This window comes from Lipotes vexillifer, unplaced genomic scaffold (assembly GCF_000442215.2).
Source record: "Lipotes vexillifer unplaced genomic scaffold, Lipotes_vexillifer_v1.1 scaffold14, whole genome shotgun sequence".
Taxonomy (NCBI): Eukaryota; Metazoa; Chordata; class Mammalia; order Artiodactyla; family Lipotidae; genus Lipotes; species Lipotes vexillifer.
The window spans coordinates 2,305,997-2,330,362 of record NW_006775372.1 but is presented as its reverse complement, the minus strand read 5'-3'; the positions used below and the strand labels follow the sequence as shown (position 1 = coordinate 2,330,362).

The window sequence follows — 24,366 nt, the reverse complement described above, 5'->3', positions numbered from 1 at the left end:
TGCCAAGTAATTAAAAAGTAGGTTGCATAGTCTATGTACTGAACAAATATAGACTGTTGTAGTTTTTTTTTTAATTAATATGATTGTAGTGGGTCAAAGTGAGAGAGAGAAAAGTTTCCTTGAAAGATTTGGGTGTTTAATTAGACTTTAATTGAAAAGATTATGCTTAGAACAGAGAATTCTGTATATAAAAGAAAGCCTTGGAATGATGACTAGCATAAGAGTACACAGCATGTGGAACAAACTATACCAACTTAACGGGCATTTTGGGGTTTTGTGTCACGAATTTCACAGCTAGAATGAAGCACATCAACTTATCCTTTGCAGCGTGTGGGTTTCTGGGCATTTACCACTTGGGGGCAGCATCCGCACTTTACAAACACGGCAAAAAGCTCCTGAAGAATGTCAAGGCCTTTGCCGGGGCTTCTGCTGGATCCTTGGTTGCTTCTGTCCTGCTAACAGCGCCACAAAAAATAGAGGTAATTAAGTAGTAACTAGGCTGTGCTTCTCATCCAGAAATTATGCCCAAACAACGAAGATGATTGTTAACTATATACTAAGTTAACTGCAGAGAAATAATCCTTTGCCTGAGAAACAGAAAAGGTTGACTTCTTTTAAAATTTAGTCATTCGGGATCTCTGCTCTCCATTTGGAAAATATTATTATTTTGGGTGACAACAAGACAAGGAAATAAAATCCCTTCTTTTACTCTTGAGTGTTTATCTAGTCTTAAGATTCCAGCTTTGTTTCTTTCAAGCAAAGGATATTTCTCCATTAACTCATCATGAGAAGAGCACAGAGCCTGTTCTCAAGGCCTTGAACATGTGGCTGATAAGTCTTTGCTTGCTCCTATTTACAGACAGGGCATATAAACTAAAATGTTGGCCTGTAATCTCTTTTTTTTTTAAATTTTTATTTATTTTTGGCTGCGTTGGGTCTTCGTTGCTGCACGTGGGCTTTCTCTAGTTGCGGCGAGCAGGGGCTGCTCTTTGTTGCAGTGCGAGGGCTTCTCATTGCTCTGGCTTCTCTCGTTGCAGAGCACGGGCTCTAGGCACACCAGCTTCAGTAGTTGCAGCACGCGGGCTCAATAGTTGTGGTGCACAGGCTTAGTTACTACGCAGCATGTGGAATCCTCCCAGACCAGGGATCGAACCTGTGTCCCCTGCATTGGAATGTGGATTCTCAACCACTGTGCCACTGGGGAAGTCCCTGTAATCTCTTTTAAGAGGAATGATATTGAAATTTAATTTGTTTTTCATTCCCCCAGTAAGAAGAAGCCCTGAATTCCAAGCAGTTTATCTAGAAGTAATAAAAATAAGCGTTAAGTATTTCATTTAATGTAATCTATGTTTTTAAAGTCTGTTTTCTGCTTCTAGACAGACATCATGCATTCTCTGACTGTGAGAACTGGCTTCTGCAGGTGGAGAATATTCTATTTGTTAATTACTTACATCCTCTAGCAGCTTGGAATAGTAATCAAATAATGATTAACATTTCCGTGCCCAAGGATGAATTTGTCACATTTAAATGTTGAAATCCACAACATTTTAAACATCAGAAATCTTATTTTCAAATCTCTGATGAGCTGCTTATGGAAGAGAAACTGGACTTTAGACCAGTTATTCAGAAATCCACTGCTCTTTTTTTTATGTACTAGAAAAGTGATGGAAAATTTTAGAGATTGTACAGGATGAGAGTGTGAAGTCAGGGAAAGTATACATGAAGTGTGCAAACTCCCCCCAAAGTAGCAGACTCAGGTGCTTTGAAGTGCAAGCTAGTCCCTCCCAGCTCTTTATTTCCTTTCTGAAGCAGGGGGCTACTAAGGGGGTGTTTACTCTTGTTCAGTGCAGTCTTTCCTTAGGTGGGAGCAAATCCCGAGCTTTGGATTTGGGTAGATTTGGTTTCGAATCCTCAGCAGATTTCAAAATGTATTAAGTGTGATTTAGAATTAGACTGATTTGGAAATACTGTGATCATATAGCCCCTTCACTGAAATTCTGTGATGTTCAGACATTCAATCCTTTACCTGAAATTGAGACTTTTGATATCAGTCCGATTACCTGTTCTTATTTACATTTTCGGTAAATTGGAGATCCAGTCGTATTGTCTCATTGTGTTGGTCAGACCTTAGGGGTAACTCTTTATCGGGCGCTCACGTTGGCAGGTGGAAAATGATTCTCTGGATTCACCTAGGGCATCCTCGTTTCTCCTTTTTCAAAATCAGTTTTCAGCCATTTGCCTTGAGGTTACTTTATTTCTTTTCTCTTGAGCATTTGAAATCTACCCCTTGAAGGATGGCTTTGAGCTTTCTCAGGAAACTGTTTTCTACCTACTCAAGTCCCTGTTAGCTCAGTTCTCCCTGTTGGTATATAAGTTCTTCGAGCTTTGTGGTGTTGTGACAGAGATGTGAGTAATGAATCCAGCTCCGAGCTGGTGCATGTATAATTAAGACCAGCACCTGACACTGGTGTATTTTAGGTGGCAGGCAGATTTAGACTTTGATATGTTAAAAGCTCAGCGCAGCCGGCCTTTCCTCAGCCCTCAGAATTTGCCAGGCATGGCGTTAGACACAGCAGGGAGCTAACTCAAAGATAAGTGCATTCCTTAATAGGTTTCCAAAAATAATACAAGAAAATAAGCTGGGTGTGCGGTGTGGCTTAGTAGAAAGAGCATACACTGGGGGAGGGCCACCCCCATTTCTCACGTAGAAGTCTACAGCGGCTTCTTGAACAGGCAGGCCTGCGTCTGCCCCTGCTGCCTACAATCCACCTACCTAAGCATTCAGAGTGATTTCACCCAAACACAAATCTGAACATCTCATCCTGTGACCTCCCCCTCTCCCACCCCTGGGATCCCTGTTGACTCAGGATGGGGTGCAGATTTCTTTTTTTTTTTTTTACTTTTTATTTTATATTGGAGTATAGGGGTTTTTTTAACATTTTATTTTATTTTTTATTTATTTATTTTTGGCTGCATCGGGTCTTTTTCGCTGCCTGTGGGTTTTCTCTAGTTGCGGCGAGCGGGGGCTACTCTTCGTTGCAGTGCACGGGCTCTAGGCACGCAGACTTCAGTAGCCGTGGCTCGTGGGCTCTAGAGCACAGGCTCAGTTATTGTGGCTCGTGGGCTCAGTAGTTGTGGCTCATAGGCTCTAGAGCACAGTCTCAGCAGCCGTGGCGCATGGGCCTAGCCGCTCCGCGGCATGTGGGATCCTCCCGAACCAGGGCTTGAACACGTGTCCCCTGCATTGGCAGGCAGATTCTCAACCACTGCGCCACCAAGGAAGCCCTGGAGTATAGTTAATTAACAATGTTGTGATAGTTTCAGGTGTACAGCAAAGTGATTCAGTTATACATATACATGTATCTATTCTTTTTTAAATGCTTTTCCCATGTAGGTTGTTACATAATATTGAACGGAGCTCCCTGTGCTATACAGAAGGTCCTTGTTGGTTATCCACTTTAAATATAGTAGTGTGTACATTGTCAGTCCCAAACTCCTAATTTATCACTCCCCCCATCCTTCCCCCCAGTAACCATAATTTCATTCTCTAAGTCTGTGAGTCTGTTTCTGTTTTGTAAATAAGTTCATTTGTATCATTCCTTTTTAGATTCCTCATATAAGTGATATTATGTGATATTTTTCTTTCTCTGTCTGACTTCACTCCGTATGACAATCTCTAGGTCGATCCATGTTGCTGCAAATGGCATTATTTCATTCTTTTTAATGGCTGAGTAATATTCCATTGTATTTATGTGCCACATCTTCTTTATCCATTCATCTGTCGATGGACATTTAGGCTGTTCCCATGTCCTGGCTGTTGTAAATAGTGCTGCTATGAACATAGGGTTGCATGTGTCTTTTCAAAGTATGGTGTTCTCTGGACATATGCCCAGGAGTGGGATTGCAGGATCATATGGTAGCTCTATTTTTAGTTTTTTAAGTAACCTCCATACTGTTCTCCATAGGGTCTGAGATTTACATTCCCAGCAACAGTGTAGGAGGGTTCCCTTCTCACCTGGGGTGCAGATTTCTTAGTATGACTCCCAGGGCCACGTGGACCTTAGCCCTCTCATGGCTCACTGAGGTTGCCTCTCTGGTCTCTGCCCCGTCTGAGCTGCTTGCACTCTTCTCACCGCTACCTCTGCCTGTTGTCGTCTGCCACCTCCATCTCCTGTCCAACTCCTGTCTGTATCTTAGGTCTCAGCCTAGCAAAGTGAGGTTGGAGGTTGATGCCCACTGTGTTAGCTCCCAGTTGCTGCTGCAACAGATGACAGTAAACATAGCAGCTCTGAAAAGCACACGTTTATTTTCTGACAGTTCTGGAGGTCAGACGTCTGAAAAGGGTCTCACTGTCTAAAATCAAAGTGTCAGCAGGGCCACGCTCCCTCTGGAGGCTCCGGAGGACAGTGTGTGTCCTCGCCTTTTCCAGGTGCTAGAGGCGTCCTGCCTTCCCTGGCTCTGGCTCCTTCCTCGATCTGTAAAGTCATAAGCATAGCATCTTCACATCTCGCCAACTCTGACCCTCCTGCCCCCCTCTCTCCCTTACAAGGACCCTTGTGATTATATTGGGCTCACTGAGATAATCCAGGAGCGTCTCCTGATCTCGCAACCCTTAACTTAATCGCATGTGGAAAGTCCCTTTTGCTGTGTAAGGGCACCGATTCTCAGGGTCCGGGGCTACCCTAACCTTCGGGGGAAGGAGGGGACGTGAATCTGCCCCATACGTGGATGCTCTCCTGGCGCCCTGCCATCTCCTCACCGAGGGACTCCTCAGTCCCAGGAAGGCAGGGGCTCTGTGTATCTCATGCTCAGCCATTGAATCCCAGTTCCTAGCCCACCGCCTGGTGCCCAGTAGGTTGCTGAATGGATGAACTAATAAATGAAAGATAGACCTGGGTTTAAATCCTGGCACTGACACTCATTTTTGATAGTACAGTGGGAAAGATACTTAACCCTCCAAACATCAGTTTTCTTACCCATCTAGTGCGGTGATTATACCCACCTTGAATTGTTATATGAAGACGAGGCAACAGAGGCCACATCAGTGGATCCTAGCACTGGCTGCCTGTTAGCCCCGACAGGGGGGACTTTTATGAAAGACCAGTGCCCCAGGCTAATCTCCAAGGACTCTGATCTGGTAGAGTCATCGTAAGTCCTTCCTCTGTTGTTGGTGGTGGTGTGAATCGTCAGCACTGTTGTAGAGCTGCAGTCCGAACGTTCCCGAAGCCACAGGATTGGGGTGGGTGAGGAATTTAATTATGTTGGAGAAGCCTGTAGAGAAATGTGCTCAGTTACAATTAGAACCCAGCCCTCAAGGATTTTCCACAGGTGGGCAAAGCCATGTGAGGTGGTTTAAAAAGAAAAAGAAAAAAAAAAAAAAGATTGCAATTGGCAGACCATATAGCTTGCCTAGGGCCCAGGAATGGTGGGTGAGGGACAGGCCTCGTGGGGATGCGTGCCTGTGAAGCACCCGACATCTGGGGTTGGCTTTATACAGTCCAGGTGCCTTGTGTGATAGGCACAGGGTTCTGGAACCAGAATCGTAATGTTTTTGACAAAACAAAGGGTCATCTATTAATTTTCTTTTTCAGGAATGTAACAAGTTTACCTACAGTTTTGCCGAAGAAATCCGAAGGCAGACTTTTGGGGCAGTGACACCCGGCTATGATTTCATGGCCCGACTGAGGTACATATATAGAGTACATTCCCCCGCCCCCTCCCCCAAGCCTGTGAAGACAGAGGATGCTCTGGATACGTTGTAGCAAGCTCAGTCAGCATTCTTTCTCCTGAAACATTTACAAGGCGGCCAGTAATTAAAGGTGAGTCATGCAGTGCGTGGCCAAGCCACTCAAGATGGCTGTTCTCTTGCTCTCTGTACATCCACTGCTCTACCAGTCCTTGCTTCATCTGCACCCGACTCTCACAAACGTGCTTGCCTCCTGCCCCAGCTTGTGACTGTCCTAATCCTTGGGCCAGAGTGGCTCCACCTGGTAGTTTATTAAAGGGAGATACCTGCCCTCCACGATGGGTGTTAACCTGATGGGCTGTGAGCTGCTAGTTTCTGTGGTAACAGATGAACCCACCTGACATCAATTCCCCATATAAATGGTGGCCTCCTTCGCCCCCGGGTGGCAAAGATGGCTGCTTTGTCGGGTCTGCCGCCTGCTGAACATGATAGGGCGTCTCTCCAGGACTCTTTTGCTTTGGACATGTAAGATCCCCCGTCCAGTAAGCCATAGGTGTCGCTGTCACTGTCTCCGGGCTCTTTCTCGGGTCTCCAGTCTGGGCAGCTACAAAGCTTGCAGGCCGGTGGGCCGCAGCGGGTCCCTTTTTCTTCTTCAGGAGCGGAGTGGAGGCGATTCTCCCTCCCAACGCACACGAGCTGGCTCACAACCGCCTGCACGTCTCCATCACCAACACCAAGACCAGAGAAAACTACTTAGTCTCCAGTTTTCCCTCCCGAGAGGACCTCGTTAAGGTAACACAGCCGCGTTCCTTGTTGGAGAAAATGAGCAAGTGCTTATATACATCCTTCCACAAACAGTGAGCGCGCCCGCGTTCTTTAGACCCAGCATTGCATACCAGGCCTGATAGATGGTACATGCTCTGTAAATCCTGCATCTGACGGATGCATCCGCCAGTATCCCTCCAAGGCCACCTTATGGCAGGTGGCTCCCAGAGGCCTCCGGAGTAGCTCAGCGATTTTTCTTGTGATGTTCCGTGTGCTCACGTTTATCCTGGGATTAAACTTGAGTAGCAAGAACCCTTCCTTACACTGATGTAGATAATACTTCTGCAGTTTGTGTAAGACTTTGTCTCAGTACGACCGTATTCGGTCCTTCCACAGCCCTGTAAATCAGGCAGGACAAGTGAGATTACTGTCCTTTTGTCGCTTTTTTAAGAGAAGAAATGGGTGGAAAGATTTTGTGTGACACACCCCAGGGTGTACTGATTGCCAGTGGGAATCCAGGTCTCTTACCTTTTCACTCTAATGTTCCCTTTCCTTTCTTCCATTTTGCGTTGATGCCTTTCTACCCAAACACATGTGAAAGTTGGTTGGGAAATCATTGTCTCTGGGATATTTCAGCTGATTTGCAAATAACAGTGCATTGCTAAGGTAATACATTAAATATTTTACATTTGAAAGGGTGCACTTCTCTTAGAAAAGCCAGGCTATTTTCTTCTTTTTCCTCTTGTGGGAATTGTAGCAAGCTTCAGGTGATACAGAGGACGCGTGTTTGGATACAGCAGCAGGCGATGGATTGAGAGAGCTACAAGTTCCACCTGAATTAGATGATATATGCATTGATTTTTACTATCAAAACTCACTGTTCGAATTTTATGTTTGAATGATATGATTTGAAATACCTAATGAAATGTTGAGCTGACAAGTAAAATTACTTTGTGACTTAAGAGATTAGAATATTTTCACTCCCGTCTCTCACTTATACATTAATAGTCATTCCAGCTTAGAAAAATATTTTTCTATAATATTATTATACTCTTGTGTAGGCTTAAAAAATAGAAAGGGAGAAGCTGATAATCCGTGCCTGAATTGTCACAAATTGTCAGTGCCAACGCAGATACATCAGGCTTGCAGTGGTTAGAATACCTCTTCTCGTTGGTAAGAGAACAAGGTTGGGAGCAAAAGACTATCATCCTATCATGAAACAAGAGGGGAATCTACCCACAGTTACTACCTTCTCCTTGAGTCTGTCCGTGGCCACTGTATCTACAGTGGCCGAGCCCCTGCTGTTTCCTGTATCCCGCCCTGATTTACTTACCACTGTTCCGCATACGAATTTTACTGCTCTGTTTACTTAGTTTTTGTCTATCTTCCTTCACGAGAGTGTAAGCTCGGGGTCGGGGTGTAGGGTAGGAGGGTCCAGGGACTGCTGTGTTCGGTCCACTGCTGTATTCCCAGCGCCTGGCACAGTGTCTTCTCCGTCAACCTGTGCTCCATGGGTGAATGGGAATGAATAAACCAATGAACTAAGATGGCATCTATTAAAAGAATGAAGAAGCTGGATCCTTCATGTTCAACGATCTGGACAAAACGTAATTCAGCTCATTAGTGGCCCAGCTGGGACCACAGTCCAGGCCTCTAACATTCTGCTTGGTAGCCATGCCCCCCTCTCCCAACACAAGATAAAAATCACCCTCTTAATTCCTTTCATGTGGGAGTGTCGTGAGCTGAATGACGTCCCCCAAAGATGTCCACGCTGTAATCCCCAGGACCTGTGAATATGGTGTCTCACATGGCAAAAGGGATTGTATAGATGAGGTGAAGGTGAGGGTCTTGATGGGGAGGTGATCCTGGGTTTTCTGGGCCGGCCCAAACTAATTTAATCACATGTGTCCTTAAAAATGGAGACGTTTGCTGGTTCTGAGACGCAGAAGCCTTTGTTGAGGAGGGCACTACGGGTCCTCCCCTCGACAGCCAGCAAGGCAGAGGGACCTCAGTCCTACAGCCAGTGGAACTGAATGCTACCAGTATCTGAATGAGCAGGAAACCAAGTCTCCCCTCAAGCCCGCCGGAAGGAATGCAGCACTGCCAACACCTGGATGTTTTTGCCCAGGTGGATCTGGCCCGTGCTGGATCCCGACCTCCAGACCCTAGGGTCATACATTTATTTATGTTTTTAGCCTTTCGATTTGTGGTAACTTGTTATAGCAGCCATAGCAAACCACTGCAGTAAGCAAACAGGACTTTTTTGATTTGCTTTGTTTTGGATGATAACTACTCAGAGAACTGGTGTAATTACTTGAGCTCATGGAACAGAAGAGAACTAGTTGGCACAAATGTATAATACCTTGTAAGGAGAATAATTGAATAATTAACATGTATCCTAGGTTGTACGAGAAGCATTTTAAATGTTTAGTAGAATGCTCTAACCTTTTGCAGAAACTCAGAGGAAGGAAGGATAGATGGTTCCTTGACAGCAGATGGTGGCTATAAAAATGTATGAAATGCATGCCTGGAATACTCATGAGCATGTAGTTCAAAAAGTAAGACTGGTGAAGACTGCAGGAGGGAGAGGGAGCAGAATATGACGGGAAAATATCTCCCCCTCCCCCAACACACACACACGCTGGGCAGTGACATGCTGTGTTCTGATCAGAGAGGCCAGTGGGAGACCGCTGTCTGGGGTGGTGGTTCTGACCGCCTCATTCAGTGTCAGGGAAGAGAAGAAAGGCACCGGCCATTCCCCCACTTCCTTAGCTAGAGACCCAAGGGCGCCGAGTTCCAGAAGCCAAGAGGAGAAGCAGCCCACAGTTTGTAACTGGGGGCTTTGCCTGCCTGGCTCTGATCCGGCCTCAGCCTTGGGTTTAACGTCTATGATCTTGGAAGTCTGTAGGTGACAGACAGAGATTAAGATTGAAACCAGAGGTACAGCATGTCAAGGATCAATTGCTAGCCAGGACAGGAATATGGGAGAGTACTAAATATTGGTGATTTTTAATAAATGCCTTGTTTGTTCTCTTAATTACTAGATTTTTTTTTCTTTTTAATGCCAAGCTCTTCATTATCCACCAGCCGACTGCTGCCTTTTATTACAGATAGGCTGTCTGTGTACCTGAAAATCCAACTGGAAACCTGTATCTCACAGTGTGTGCATGGGTGTCCGTGTATCTGTGTCTTGTTACACGGTCTTGGATTATCACTTGTTTTTTGTGCATCTCCCAGTGTTCCTATTTAGGTCTGTCATTCCCTGATGGTGTCCTCTGAGGCTAATTACCTTTGAGCCTCAGTTTTCTCAACTGTGAAATGGAGATGAAAGCTAATCAGTGTTACCATGGCGAGTAAATTGAAAAAATCATGTAAAAGTGTGCTTGAAATAGTCAAGTCCTATAAGCTTGTTAATTACAGTCAATATTTAGTAAATAATGAACAAATAAGATAATAAGCCACACACATCACTGGTCAGCATCCCTGTGTGAGTCTGTCATGAAATTTTAAGGTCCCAGCTTTCTTTTTGCAGACTGGGTAGGCTTCACCCTTTCTTAAACATTTTCTTCTTTTATCCCTTATCTTTGGTCATGAGCAACGTGCTCACCTACATCTGTAAAATCTTGGGAAATGGATTATGACCAAGTTTTGCTGCCTTTAGGCATCTGATTTTTATACCTCTTCAACCACTGACCTGGTGTACATTCACCAATGTGCTTGTGTGATGATTCATACTTAAATTATATTAACTTCACTTTTGGTGGCATGAAAAAATTATTCTTTCATCTGATAGCTGCAATGATAGTTGATTATTTTCTGAGAACCTCTTTGGACCAATTATGTGGCCCAAAGACTCATTTTATTTGGGATTGGATTTCCATAGTATTTGGGATCTTATGTCCATGGTGATTTAATTCAGTGCTATGGTCTGAATGTTTGTGTTCTCCCCAAATTCCTGTGTTGAAATCCTAACCCCCAATATGATGGTATTTGGAGTCGGGTCTGTCGGAAGTGATTAGATCATGAGGGTGGAGCCCTCATGAATGGGATTAGTGCCCTTGTAAAAGAGACCCCGGAGAGCTCCCTCACCTCTTCTACCACATGAGGACATAGAAGTGGGTTCTCAGTAGACACTGAATCTGCCAGCTCCTTGATCTTGGACTTCTGATTTCCAGAACTGTGAGAAAATAAACTTGTGTCCTTTCTAAGCCACCCAGTCTGTGGTATTTTGTTGTAGCAGCCTGAGCAGACTGAGACAGGAACTTGGCACTGACAGGTGAGAATGCTGCTGTAACAAATACCTAAAAGTGTGGAAGCGGCTTTGGAGCTGAGTAATGGGCAGGGGCTCAATGAGTTGAGAGGTGCATGTTAGAAAAAGCCTGCATTGCCGTCAGTGATTCTGGTGACGACTCGGAAAGAAAAAAACAAACCGTAGAGAGAGCCTCCATCTTCTTAGAGAGACCTGGATAGTAAAGGCCATAGTGATGAGGTCTCAGACGGAAGCGAGGAAATGTTATCAGACAATGGAGGAAAGGTCACCCGTGTTATACATTGACCAAGAATAGCAGGATTATGTTCATGTCCTTGTGTTCTGGGGATGGTAGAACTTGCAAGTGATGACACTGGATATTTGATGAGGTGATTTCTAAGCAAAGTGTTGAAGGAGCAGCCTGGTTTCTCTTGGCTACTTAGAGTAAAACGCGAGAAGAGAGAAATACTTAAAGATGGAATTGTTCCTCAGAAGCAAAGCAGAACTTAAAGATTTGGAGTATTCTCAGCCTATGCATACTGAAGAGAATAAGAGAGCCTGTTTAGGACACAACAGGAAGGGTGTGGCCATCTGGCCAGATAACCTTGTGATAAGGAGGTTCGATGAGTTGGCCGTCTAGACAGAAGCTAGGACCTATATGTAGTCCAAGACCATGGACAAAGGCCATTCAGAGATCATCAGGGCAGCTCCCTTCCACCAGAGGCCCCCGAGTGCCAGGACCCCCGCCAGCACAGGGCACTGCAGAGACGTCCCACTAGGGCAGAGCCCTGCAGAGCCATGGGGGCAGGGCTGAGCTCCACATTGCCCCATAACCCCATACTGTAGAGCACTGATTCCAGCCCTGGGGAGCATCGGCCAGGAGGCCCAGGCACAGAGGCAAATACTTCTCATGGGTCCTTAGCAACTCCTTGATTTGTGGGCCCGTGTACATATTGTGCCCTGAATGTCCCAATGTAATACATCTTGCACCTCAACTCACTCATTTTAAGCTCCAGATTTTATACTGGGCTATCCTTCTGCAGAAGGAAACATGCAATCAGGAAATCCAAACATATTTCAGTACTAGCCTCCTGCAACGCATACCTAGGGAAGTAAACCCTTTATTTAAAAGAAAGTCGTACGCCACCTCCACAGCTCAGCAGCAATGACTTTGAAACTAACCGTGCCATGGAGGGGGAGGGATAGTGTTCTGGCACTTGTCTGAATTGGTACAAATCATCGAATTTGTGTTTAAAAGTGACACCCCATGTATGTGCTCTGAGATGGTCTTTTGTCATCCGTGAACGCTCTTTGACACACATACACCCAGGAAGGCGTTCCTGCAGAATGCTGTCCCCCACCCTGTCTCCATTGCCAGGATGTCCTGAATTGCCTTGCACACAGTGAGCATGCTCTTACAGCAAGACCTTCTCATGTTTAGCCCTGTGAAGGTGAAATAAGGACTGAATTTAAGATTGGTCATTATCTTGAAGACTGGGTAAGATAAATTTGAATCTGTCTTTGAATTTCAACTACACCAGCAGGTTCTGAATACACAGCCAGATTCTCATTAAACTCCACAGTCAACTTCAGGCATAAATGAAACTGGTTGACAATTTATCCTCTAAGGAAGCCAGGCCACATAATTTTCTAAACATCCCTTTTCTATAAAATGGAAAATGGAAAAAGCTAGTCCGAACGTGTATTGAATACACACTTGGCAATGCTTTATACAATTGCTATAGGAAGTCGCTGACGTTTACTTTTATCCTTGTGTGTTTGGTGAGAAGGAAACAGAAACTAAATCAATGGTTTAACATACATGTAATTCTTAAAGTGCTGGGCTAAGTGACAGGGCAGGACACTAACTAGGTCCCTTCCCTCCTGTATTGACGTCCTCAACAAAAACAGTCTGCAGACATGGCTAAATGTCCCCAGGGGGCTCAGACCCCTGCCCCCCCAACTTGAGAACCACTGCCCTAGATGTATCGATATTTGTTGGTGAGAAACATTTCACTGGAACACCAGTGAGGTAAGACAGTAAAAGCATGTTGAGGCGTAATAGTACATATTTCATGAACTGTCTCCCGCCTTTGAAAATCCTGTTTGTTTGCAGTAAAATGGCAGTAAGCTGACATCGAATAAGACAAGCCGCTTAGTTCCTGACTATCAAAAGCTAATTTTCCCACTAACCATAGTTTGATATACAAATCACTAGCCCGTATAAACTATGACAGAACAAATACACTGATTTTGGGGGAAATGATGGGTATTTTCCAGTTCATTGCACTTTTCATATCAGTTCAGAGGATTCTTACTGTTACTATCTGTATCAAAGTAATTGGGTAGCATTTTTCATCTAAACAGCTCAAAAAGTTCTAAGCATTAACTTGTGAACTTCACATTATAACTTGACACACGGGAGGTAAAAAACCCATATAATTCTGTTTCTAAGGGTAGTGATTTTTTTTCTTTTTTCTTTTTTTTTTTTTTGCAGGACACATGTCTGCTTGTTATAGTGAAGTAAGTCCTTACAGTTATAGAGTGTGTTTGGCTGTTTAAAGACGTCTGAGTACTGTAATTTCCCAATATGTGTGCTATCCACAAATTGTTGCAGTTATCGCTATGGTGCAGTGTTGCATTTTTGCTGAATAACTTCATTAAATTGCTGCATTGTGCTTGCAGAACGTACCTAGGGTCTGTAATTATTTTTTTAAAGGAGTAGCCAACTGATGATAGGGCCAGATTAGTTAGGGTGAAGGCAGTGACCGTAAGTGTGAACAGCCTTGCTCTGAAAAATGCTCAGCTGCCCAGGTCGGGGCTACCAGGGGGCTGACGAGGTTGGGCCTGAAGAGGCTTAGTTTCTATCCTGTCGGCCCCGTGGATGGATGTGATCTTCCGCAAATCACCGGAGAGGATGCTCACTCCTGCTTGGCGTCTTTGCGGAGAGGGTGTGGGTAATGTCATGGGGGCCCCACACCGAAAGCTGAGTTTTTGAAATGAATGCCTAAGTGGGGGGCTCGTTTGCATTGACCCTTCTTAGAAGGCTGAGAAATCTTGTGCAAGGGTGTCTTCATACCATGGCTTAATGCTTTGCTCTCAACACCTTACGGTTCTGAATACCTGCATTTTCACTCCACACGGGGCCCAGATGTTGTGTAGCTGATTCTGGCACCCAGCATCAGCCTGGCACAGCAGAGATGTGCAGTAGCACCTGGCATGATCCGTTCTTGTCTCCTGCTAGAGTCCCTTCGTTGTGCTTTGACACCATTGAGTTTGCTTCTACTCCAATCTGAAGCCCCGCCATGCTTCTCGGGCCAGCTGTCAGGGGCCCGTGGCTGAGGCCATGCTTGCACCCAGGACCGATGCCCTGGCGCTCACGTACACCAGCAGCATGGGAGGATGCTGTTTCCCCACTATGGAGGGTCTTCATTCCTACTGTGGAGAAGGGGGAGGTACCTGCAGGTATCAGTAGCATCTGGCTGTGAAGGAGATGCAGACCCTTTCCCGTCTGTGGGATCTTTGGTCACTAGGAGCCATCGCATAAGAAAGTCTGTGCCAAGTCCCAGTGGTGTCGCAATACAGTTGTGTCAGGTCGCTGCCCACAGAGGAGTGTCCTATAGAAATCACGTTATGCTGGTGACTGGGTCTCTCATTTACTTGCACTTCAGAATAAATCAGCTATTTTTAAAAACTTTTATTGGCGTATCGTTGCTTTACAATGTTGTGATACTTTCAGGTGTACAGCAAAGTGAGTCAGCTATACGTATACATGTATCCCCTCTTTTTTGGATTTCCTTCCCATTTAGGTCACCACAGAGCAGTGAGTAGAGTTCCCTGAGCTATACAGTAGGTTCTCATTAGTTATCTATTTTATACATAGTATCAATAGTGTATATATGTCAATCCCAATCTCCCAGTTCATCCCATCCCCCACTTTCCCCCCTTGGTATCCATAAGTTTGTTCTCTACATCTGTGTCTCTGATTCTGTTTTCCAGATAAGATCACCTATACTATTTTTCTAGATTCTACATATATGCGTTAATATACAGTATTTGTCTTTCTCTTTCTGACTTACTTCACTCAGTATGACAGTCTGTAGGACCATCCACATCTCTACAAATGACCCAGTTTCCTTCCTTTTTATGGCTGAGTAATATTCCATTGTATATATGTACCACAACTCTTTTATTCATTCCTCCGTTGATGGACATTTAGGTTGCTTCCATGTTCTAGCTCTTGTAAATAGTGCTGCAATGAACATTGGGGTGCATGTGTCTTTTTGAATTATGGTTTTCTCTGGGTATATGCCCAGTAGTGGGATTGCTGGGTTTTGAGAGCAACCTCACAAATCATACTTAAAGCATTCTTTCTTTGGGGGAAATGCCCTCTGATCTCTAAAGAATTCTAAGTGGATGATGTACAAATCATTTTGGGGACAGTAATCCAGTTCTGAATAATATCTACTTGGAAAAAAAATCTCGTGAACTCTTTGATAACAAACAGCCATGGAGTCTTCAATTATCAATTGAAGGATTGGAGCTTAAGTATTCCATATCTAATACTGTATCTTTCCAAATAGAACACTAGCGATTTGAAAACTGCATTGCAGAATAAAACTTGTACATGTCAGAAAAGCTCCCAGAACTCAGCTTCTTCTGTGGGAAGAAACGGTAATATTTTAAATGGCAATCTTTTTCGACTTTTTAAATGGAAGATAAAGTATAATTGGTGCCCCTCCCTGCCAGTGTCTCATTACATATCCAGGCCATGTAACTAGCCCATGAAATGTGCTATATCCTGGTGACATAAATGAAAACATCCCCTGAGCCGTAATAACCAGAGGGGTTTGTTTCTCTGGAAGATAGAGTGAAACTTTCAAATAATTCTTACAGTGTAGGGTAGAACATTGTAAATAACTTACTTGCAACCTGTACACACTCAGGAATTTGGACTTACCTGGACTTTAATTGTGTAATGACTTGGCTGTCTACAATTTAAGTGCCAGTATTACTCGGGTGAAGTGGATGGGGTTGGAGAACAATGAATTGTGCATATCTCTTTAAGGTCTTTTCTGATATCCATAAATGTTATCTTCTATTTAAGTGTGTCCCACTGGGCCCTTGAAATACATGGAACTTATTTTATTGTTATAGTAAATTTTTGTACATTTAAAAGATTTTAATTTCATAGTAGGTGACATGAAATATATCATAGGAGTGTTAATGCCTCCTTTCACAAGCTGTTTCTTTCTCCATCTAGGTCCTGTTAGCCAGCAGCTTTGTGCCCATTTACGCAGGACTAAAACCAGTGGAATACAAAGGGCAGGTAAGATGCTTACAACTGACAAATGATCAGTAAATCCCGTGTTCATATGTTTCCTTCGAAAGATCCAATTGTACTATTATTCTGGTGGCTCCAACTTCATTTGTATGACTTGTTTCCCCATAGTTTTGTTTCTGTTTAGCAGAAAAAACAAAAAAAATCAAGTGCAGGTGCTGTGGTGCCCTATCTCCTGCACACTTACACACACACCGATAACAAGACACAGTATCTATTCAACACACACCTGAGTTAAAAGTTGTGCGATCAAACACAGTAGCTATTTAATACATAAACCAGAGATATGCATCTCAGAACCAAATGCAGTATCTATTTAACCCACACCAGAGATACGTACTTTTTGTCATCAAATACACTCTTTAACACCTACTCAAGATCAGGCACATGTTCATGGATGATTAATGCCATTTGTTTTATATATACATGGTATGTACGTATTCATTCATAAATGTGTACAGGAAAAGTGTTTAATAGCTGTCATTCATTCTTTCACTTTGAAGGCCCAGCAAAGGGCCTGTGCTCAGTGAAGGCATGATCTTACAACCAAGGAACTGACTTTTGCAAATCTCTTAGCTAATGTGATTGGGGATCTGTCTGTGTTCTGACCTTGTCAGGCCTTGTGATTTTCTTTCTCTGAGTTTTCCTGGTCATTCCCGCCCTTTTCTGTGCTTCTCGTAGGATCCTTGGCCCAAAGCAGTCTGCCCTGGGACGGTTGTCTCAAACGGGAAGATGAGGATGAGGTTGAGTAACTGGATGAGGCCATGTAGATGGACAGCCTAAGAGTGGACCGTCAGGTCCAACTTGGACTCTCTTTATTACCTATATGCATACAGTATGTTATTTGCAGTGATGGGCTTACATATTGTAGGCTAAAACCCTCTTTGTGACCAAGTAGAAACGTAATATACATTGAATTTTTTAAAGCAGCATAAAATAAACATACACTCATGGAAACCGAGGTGTTTTGTTTTTCTTTTTTTTTTTTAATGTTTTTATTTTATTAATTTATTTTTGGCTATGTTGAGTCTTCGTTACTGTGTGCAGGCTTTCTCTAGTTGTGGTGAGCAGGGGCTGCTCTTTGTTGCAGTGCGTGGGCTTCTCACTGCACTGGCTTCTCCTGTTGCAGAGCACAGGCTCTAGGCACATGGGCCTCAGTAGCTGTGGCACGCAGGCTCAGTAGCTGTGGTTCACAGGCTCAGTAGTTGTGGCACACGGGCTTAGTTGCTCCGTGGCATGTGGGATCTTCCCGGACCAGGGCTCGAATCTGTGTCCCCTGCATTGGCAGGCAGATTCTTAACCACTGCGCCACCAGGGAAGCCCCGGAGGTGTTTTCTTCTTGTTGTTTTCGTTTTTTTTTTTTTTTTTTTCCCTATTTTGGATACTGCCTCTCAGAGCTAGCAGATACTCAGTTACCAAGGAGTATGATCTTTGCTGTCATTAGAAACTTGGAGAGGTATCCCCCTTTACATAATGATTTTAAAGTAAGTTAAGTAGCATTTTCTCTTAGAGCCATAAAAAAATCAACATTTGTTTTTACGTATAAATTTCGAATACAGATGCTATCAAAATCAACTTTACATTATGATTATGAACTTTAATTTTATGATCTGAAATGTAATGATTTTACTTCACGCTATTGCTTGATAATTTATAATCATGACAGAAATGGCTAAATGGTAGAAAAAAATATGCAAAATGCTCAGGTGTTTCATGAGATTGTATATGATCATGAAAAGGGGATTCAGAATCCAAGAATCAACAGAATTTCTGTTGTGATAGATAAATTAAGAGGTGGTGACTGAGAACGTGGGATGTAGGTATAGTAAGGAAGTGATGGAAAGGAGATGGGGTGGGGGAAAAGGAGGGATGGAATCAAGGCTAGAACAGAGCTGAGTCCCAGAAGCCTAGTATATTCTAAGACGATGCTGAACATGTCCTGTGTTTAAATAGTAATCACTATATTATGAAGGAGGTGCAGGTGGTAATGGCTCCTAGCTTCTTCCAACATACACTGTCCTCTTCTTCCTTAGTAACAGAAACCCAGATTTTTTCTGAGCCTGTTACCGTGTAGCTAAAAGGCCACATTCTCCACCTTCCCTTGCAGCTAGGTGTGGCCATCCCCTTACATGCTGGCAGTGAGAGGTAGGCTGAATTACTGTGGGACTTACAGGAAGGGAGGTTGTATACCTTTCTTTCCTTCCTGCTGCCTGGAACTTAGATGTGATGATGACCAGAGCTCTGGCAGCTGTTGTGGATCATGAGGTCACAGATCATACCCTAGATAGAGACAAATAATGAGATGGAAAGACCTGGGCCCTGAGTGACTTGAGGAGGGGGACCTTACCAGGCCACCTTCTGTATTTCTTTTACCAGGAAAAGTAAAACTTCCTGTTTTTATTGCTTTCTATTGGATGCATTAGAGTCCACTCCCATGTGCTGTAGGGATTATTACCCCCGTATTTTACAGATGAGGAAATTGAGTTGTAGAAACATTCATTCACTTCACTGAGGTCACCAAGCTTAGTAAGGGGGCAACTTTCCCAGGATGATCTCTAATGTTTGCATCTGTGCTGTGCCTCTTGCTTTACTTTGCCTTGGTCATTCCTTTAAAAAAAAACATCTCCCTTATTTTATTTCTGTCCCGCCCCATCCCCACTGCTCCAGGTTTATGACCGGAAGCCTAGGAATAGTTAAAGGGTGAGATGTTCTCAGTTGAATTTCCTGCTATGTGATTGAATACTTAGACGGGAACATGAAAGGTCAGCCTCAGTTCAACAGGGAATGCAGCACCTGGAGGTGTGAGAAAAAAGGGACCTTGGGAGGCGGGACACGGCCTTGCTGATGACTGACATCTGTGCACAGTTGGCACGTCATAATTACTTGTTGAATAGAACCTAATGTCTCCAGAAAGCGTTCGGTTTACCTTGGGTGTTTAATGAAGCCCAGGAAGAGGGGCCCCCGTGCACACAATGATTGACAGTGTGCTCCTCGGAGACCTTGCTTCGTGTCTACAGCCATACAGTGGCGACTTGCCAGTGCCCTTGTGTGCTTGCTATGGACTCTGTCAGGCCCCTCCCTTCCCTCAGCTGAATACGCTTTCTAGACCAGGTTAGTCTGTAGAGGTGGGAATGGGGGACTGACCTGGAGGAATGTATTACCAACAGTCAGAGAATCATGGCCAGGAGTATATAAAGTGCAGAATTTTAAACCGTCTGTACCACACGCAGTATATTTGCACGGAGGAATGTTGGCTGCTGTTGGCGTCATTTCTAGAAGTTTTGCTAGAATCTGAGTGCCCGAGTGTGTGTGTGTGGTTGTTGGGAGTGATACAGCTCAGGAGCTCATGAACCAGGAGTAAGATGCACACTGCATTTAGAACTGAGCTGGTGGGGTTATGGTGACAGAGGAGTCAGTAACGCTGAAAATTGAATCAAGTCATTTGATAAGCTGTCTGTTTTCCCTAGCCATTTATCCAATCACAATAAGCTAACAAGAGCGAACGAAACTGGGAGAAAAAGATTTTCAGTTCCCTGAGACCTCAGTCATTTAAGCCCTATGGTAGATTAGAACACTTTGCAATTTAATGAGCCAGACTGCCCTTCTTTTCCTTAAGTTGAATAAATCAGGTGAGCTCTCAGTTAAGTTATATGACCCTTGGTACCTATTTTTAATTTCCCTTGATGAAACCTGTATGAATTTTTACATCATTGGTGAGATGTTCCACTGAGGATAAGAAAGGTAATTTTGGAAGGTGTCTTTTTGTTCTCTCTCTAGGTACTATCCTATTCCAGAAGTTGGTGTCTACACCCAAAGCAATCAGGGAAGAAAAAAAAAGCTCCAGGTCAATAAGGCACAGAACCAGATATCTGGGGGCCTTCTCACTACAAACCTCCCTTTTTTAGACTGTGTTTGTATAGTCGTGTGCGTGTGTATATATGTATGCATATTTCCACATACACATACTATACACAAACATATATGTGTGCTCTATAATAAACATATGTGTTTTGTTCTTTTAAAAATAATGGCAATAAGCGAATTATCTAGGTCAGGTTCATTTTAATCTAATCTATTTATGTTTTCTCCTCCACCAAAATGCAGTTCCCTCAACAGAAATTTTCAACACATTTTCACCTTTTATTTACTTACTTTTATTCCCTCTGGGGGGAGTTGGTGGCTGGCTGAGGCCTTTGTAAACAATGCTGTACTGATCATTTAGTAACCAGCTCTAGAAATCAAAACAAGAAGGATTTTTAAAAAGACATGTTAGAGAAGAGGAATGAACAGTTTTAACTGAGTTAAGGATGCTTTATTTTTTATATTTTTGGCTATGTTGGATCTTCGTTGCTGGGCGTGGGCTTTCTCTAGTTCCGGGGAGCAGGGGCTACTCTTTGTTGTGGTGCGCGGGCTCAGTAGTTGTGGCTCGCGGGCTTCGGTAGTTGCAGCACGTGGGCTTCAGTAGTTGCGGCACATGGGCTCAGTAGTTGTGGTGCACGGGCTTAGTTGCTCCGCGGCATGTGGGATCTTCCTGGACTAAGGATCAAACCCATGTCCCCTGCATTGGCAGGTGGATTCTTAACCACTGCGCCACCAGGGAAGCCCCAGGATGCTTTATTCTAACTGGTTTCTTGCTCATCACCCCACCTTCTTGCTTTCTCCACAAAAGATTCTTTTGTGCAGCATTCTCCACACTTTCCAGCCCCCCGCTTTTTTTCTCACATCACCTGCAGGGTATTTCCAATTCAGATACAGCTGGGAGCATTTGAACTTCAGTGTTGCATGTTTGCTTATTTATTTATTGTTAGAGCTGATTCGGTTAACATGTGGGCTCAAGGAAAGATGGAGACTCTTTTGCCTTGAAACAGTGTAAGGAGTATTATCTTTGTGTTTCTTCAGTCCTTTCCCAGTGTACAATTCTGCACAAGCCTCTAGAAGCTTCTCTGACCTGCTCTGTCCACGCCTTTCCTTAGGGCTTGGGTCTGAAAGCACAGAATGTCTTCTGAGTGATGTTCCTGTTGAACACAGCACCTCTCCTCTCCAATTCTTCAAGGCTTGAAGACGTTACATACTCAGGAACCGCTGTGGAAATGGAAGGGTTTCTGGCAGTGCTATTTATTTTGAAGTTTACTACAGAAAATGCCGATTTCCAGTTCTTAGGATAAAAGTAGAACCTCCTGGGACTTCCCTGGCAGTCCAGTGGTTAAGACTCTGTGCTTCCACTGCAGGGGGCCACAGGTTCCATCCCTAGTCGGGGAACTAAGATCCCACAAGCCACAGCAGCACAAACTCCTGTTTTGGGGACGGTTTGCTCAGTGTCAGAGTAAACCTGACTTTATCTAGCATTCTGATTAGATAATGAATCCCAGCCTAATTACACGTGGCTTCTTATGCCAGCACCGTCATCAGTAAAAATTTAGGTACTTCTTATGTGAAATGATCTACTTAAAGCTTTTAAACAATTGGAGAGACGTCCTGATTCCGTTCAGGGTTCTTATTATATGGGTTAATGATATGCATACAAAGATTTGCTTTGCTTCCAAAACAAATCTAATCTGACGGGTCCTGATAAATCGTAAGTTAAGGGCGTTCCCAAGCCATGCCTTGTTAGAAGGAAAGAGTCCTTTTGGGGAAATGCATGCTCATTTTCTTCACGTGGGAGGGATGTTGTCGACAGGTGCTGATGAGCTGTGTGCTTTCCACAGAAGTGGGTAGACGGAGGCTTTACCAACAGCCTGCCCCTCCTGCCTGTAGGCCGGACAGTGACTGTCTCAGCATTCAGCGGGCGAGTGGACATCTCCCCGCAGGACGAAGGGCCGCTGGATTTCTACGTGACCATCGCCAAGCAGGAAATACTGGTGAGTAATGATGTTCACTGATAACTGAAGACTCCTCATCTCCGAAAACTTTCCACATGCTTCCAGAACTTTGGCAACTCAGTTTTATGTACAAATTGCATAAATATTTTAAATAATCCACATGTGTCATGCATATGGACATGACTGTTACTATCAAGAGTCTATTTGTGAAACATTTTCCATTTCTTCACTTATTTTTCAGGTCAGTATACTGGGCAGGATTTCAGTGCACTTTTAAATTAGATCACTTAATTGTTTTAAAAGATGGCAGGAATTAAGTAGGTAAGAGATAAACTTAGGACCTAACAGAATAACTTAAATAAAAGTGTGGATTCCCTTAATCGCGTCGAATAGCTCTCAACAGGAGGTGATATTGTACGCAGGAGACACTGGCAGTGTCTGGAGACGGTTTTGGTCATCACGTCTGGGGTGTGTGCTGGCATCTAGTGGGTGGAGCCCGGGGATGCTACTCAGCGTCCTACAGTACACAGGACGGCCCCACCACAAAGAAGCATCTGGCCCAAAATGTCAGTGGTCCCCAGGCTGAGAAACCCTCATGCAGTGTATGGGTGGGGGTGAATTTTTAGATTTAATTTTCTTCCTCCTGATTTGTTTTTAAATTGCTAATAGCATCTATGATAAGAAAGCTTCGGTTACAGAGATGCTGTCCATTTACCTGTACCGTAATATCCTCCAGCTTCCATTTGTCTTTCTATCCTAGCTGTCCATGGCAAACTTGGTGAGGCTTCACCAAGCCCTTTTCCCACCAAGCGAGACGACAATGGAATCACTATATCATCGTGGCTTTGATGACGCCATCAAGTTTTTACTTAAAGAAAGTTGGTTTGAATACAACGCTTAAGACTTTAAAACGCAAAACACATTTCAGACCGTTCTTGATGGAGGTTTCTAATTAAATCCTTTTTTAAAAGCCTATCATAACTGTTTTGTTATTAGTTTTTGTAATATTTGTAATTTTTAATATTTAAATCATTACTTTGTGCAAGGAAATGAGGCATTTTGGTTGAATTTGGCAATGTCATTAAGAAGGTTACACTCAGGTGATAAGGAATCGTTTTAAGAGAACCACCACATCCTTTGAAAGCCCGTTGGAAATGTAAGGGGTTCTCTGGGGAAACCATGGAATGCTGAAAATGAGGTTCGTGGTGTACACATTCTCTGCACGGATAATTTGGCAGCACCCTTTAGACGTGATGCACGGGTGTTTCCAGGAGACACCAGTGTCCGGTAGTTCCAGAATGGAAGGAAGCATGTTCTCAGGCTGTACCCCACTCCCTCTCAGGCGGGCCAGGAAGGATGTGAGAAATAGTCAGCATCATGAAAGGCCTTTAACAAGGGGTGGAGCAACAAAGGCTTGCTTTTCCTAGGTGTGCACAGTTGTTTCTGGGGTGGAGGTAGAAAGGTGAATAGCAGAGAGTAACCGGAAGCCCAGAGTTTGAAATTAGGTATGTCTTCCTTAGCCCTCGCCCTCCGGAAACGTGCTTGCCAGCTAATGTGATCGTCAGGCTCTTCTGACGCCTCCCTGTTGTTAATATTCTCTGTCCTTATCTCCCCAGCTCTTTCTCTGTCCTGGTTTCTCTATATTTCTCTCCCTATTCCTTCAAGGCCATACTTCACCAAGTGTTCAGCCATTACTCTGTGTACCAGACATAGGTACTCTAAGAACTTAAATGGATAAGATACCACTAGACACGAAGAGCCAAGTCAACCGAGTAGCCTAGCAAATAACAATTCAATCCAGAATCATCATTCCTTCATTATTTTTAATTCATGCTATACTGACCCCAGGTCTTGCATTTTTTATTTTTTTTTATTTTATTTTTATTTTTTTTTTAACAACTTTATTGGGGTATAATTGCTTTACAATGGTGTGTTAGTTTCTGCTTTATAACACAGTGAGTCAGTTATACATATATATATGTTCCCATATCTCTTCCCTCTTTGTCTCCCTCCCTCCCACCCTCCCTATCCCACCCCTCCAGACAGCCACAAAGAACCGAGCCAGTTTCCCTGTGCCATGCGGCTGCTTCCCACTGGCTATCTACCTTACGTTTGTTAGTATATATATGTCCATGTCTCTCTCTCGCCCTAACACACCTCACCCTTCCCCCTCCCCATATCCTCAAGTCTGTTCTCCAGTAGGTCTCTGTCTTTATTCCTGTTTTACCCCTAGGTTCTTCATAACATTTTTTTTTTTCTTAAATTCCATATATATGTGTTAGCATACGGTATTTGTCCTTCTCTTTCTGACTTACTTCACTCTGTATGACAGACTCTAGATCTATCCACCTCATTACAAATAGCTCAATTTCGTTTCTTTTTATGGCTGAGTAATACTCCACTGTATATATGTGCCACATCTTCTTTATCCATTCATCCGACGACAGGCACTTAGGTTGTTTCCATCTCCGGGCTATTGTAAATAGAGCTGCAATGAACATTTTGG

The 24,366-nt window shown here is 43.8% G+C and overlaps 1 protein-coding gene across 2 annotated transcripts; it reads left to right on the top strand.

Moving 5' to 3' along the window:
• Positions 1-294: 294 nt before the first annotated feature.
• Positions 295-22,804, top strand: PNPLA4 (patatin like domain 4, phospholipase and triacylglycerol lipase). 2 transcript variants are annotated; one of them, XM_007449893.1, is made up of 6 exons: positions 295-479; positions 5,592-5,686; positions 6,343-6,478; positions 15,964-16,029; positions 21,747-21,899; positions 22,621-22,804. In XM_007449893.1, the coding sequence occupies exons 1-6, from the start codon at positions 300-302 to the stop codon at positions 22,759-22,761; spliced, it is 771 nt and encodes a 256-aa protein (XP_007449955.1). In that variant the 5' UTR covers positions 295-299; the 3' UTR covers positions 22,762-22,804. The 2 variants fall into 2 exon arrangements, with proteins under 2 accessions (XP_007449955.1, XP_007449956.1); XM_007449894.1 differs by lacking the exon at positions 15,964-16,029.
• The last annotated feature ends 1,562 nt before the right edge of the window (positions 22,805-24,366 follow it).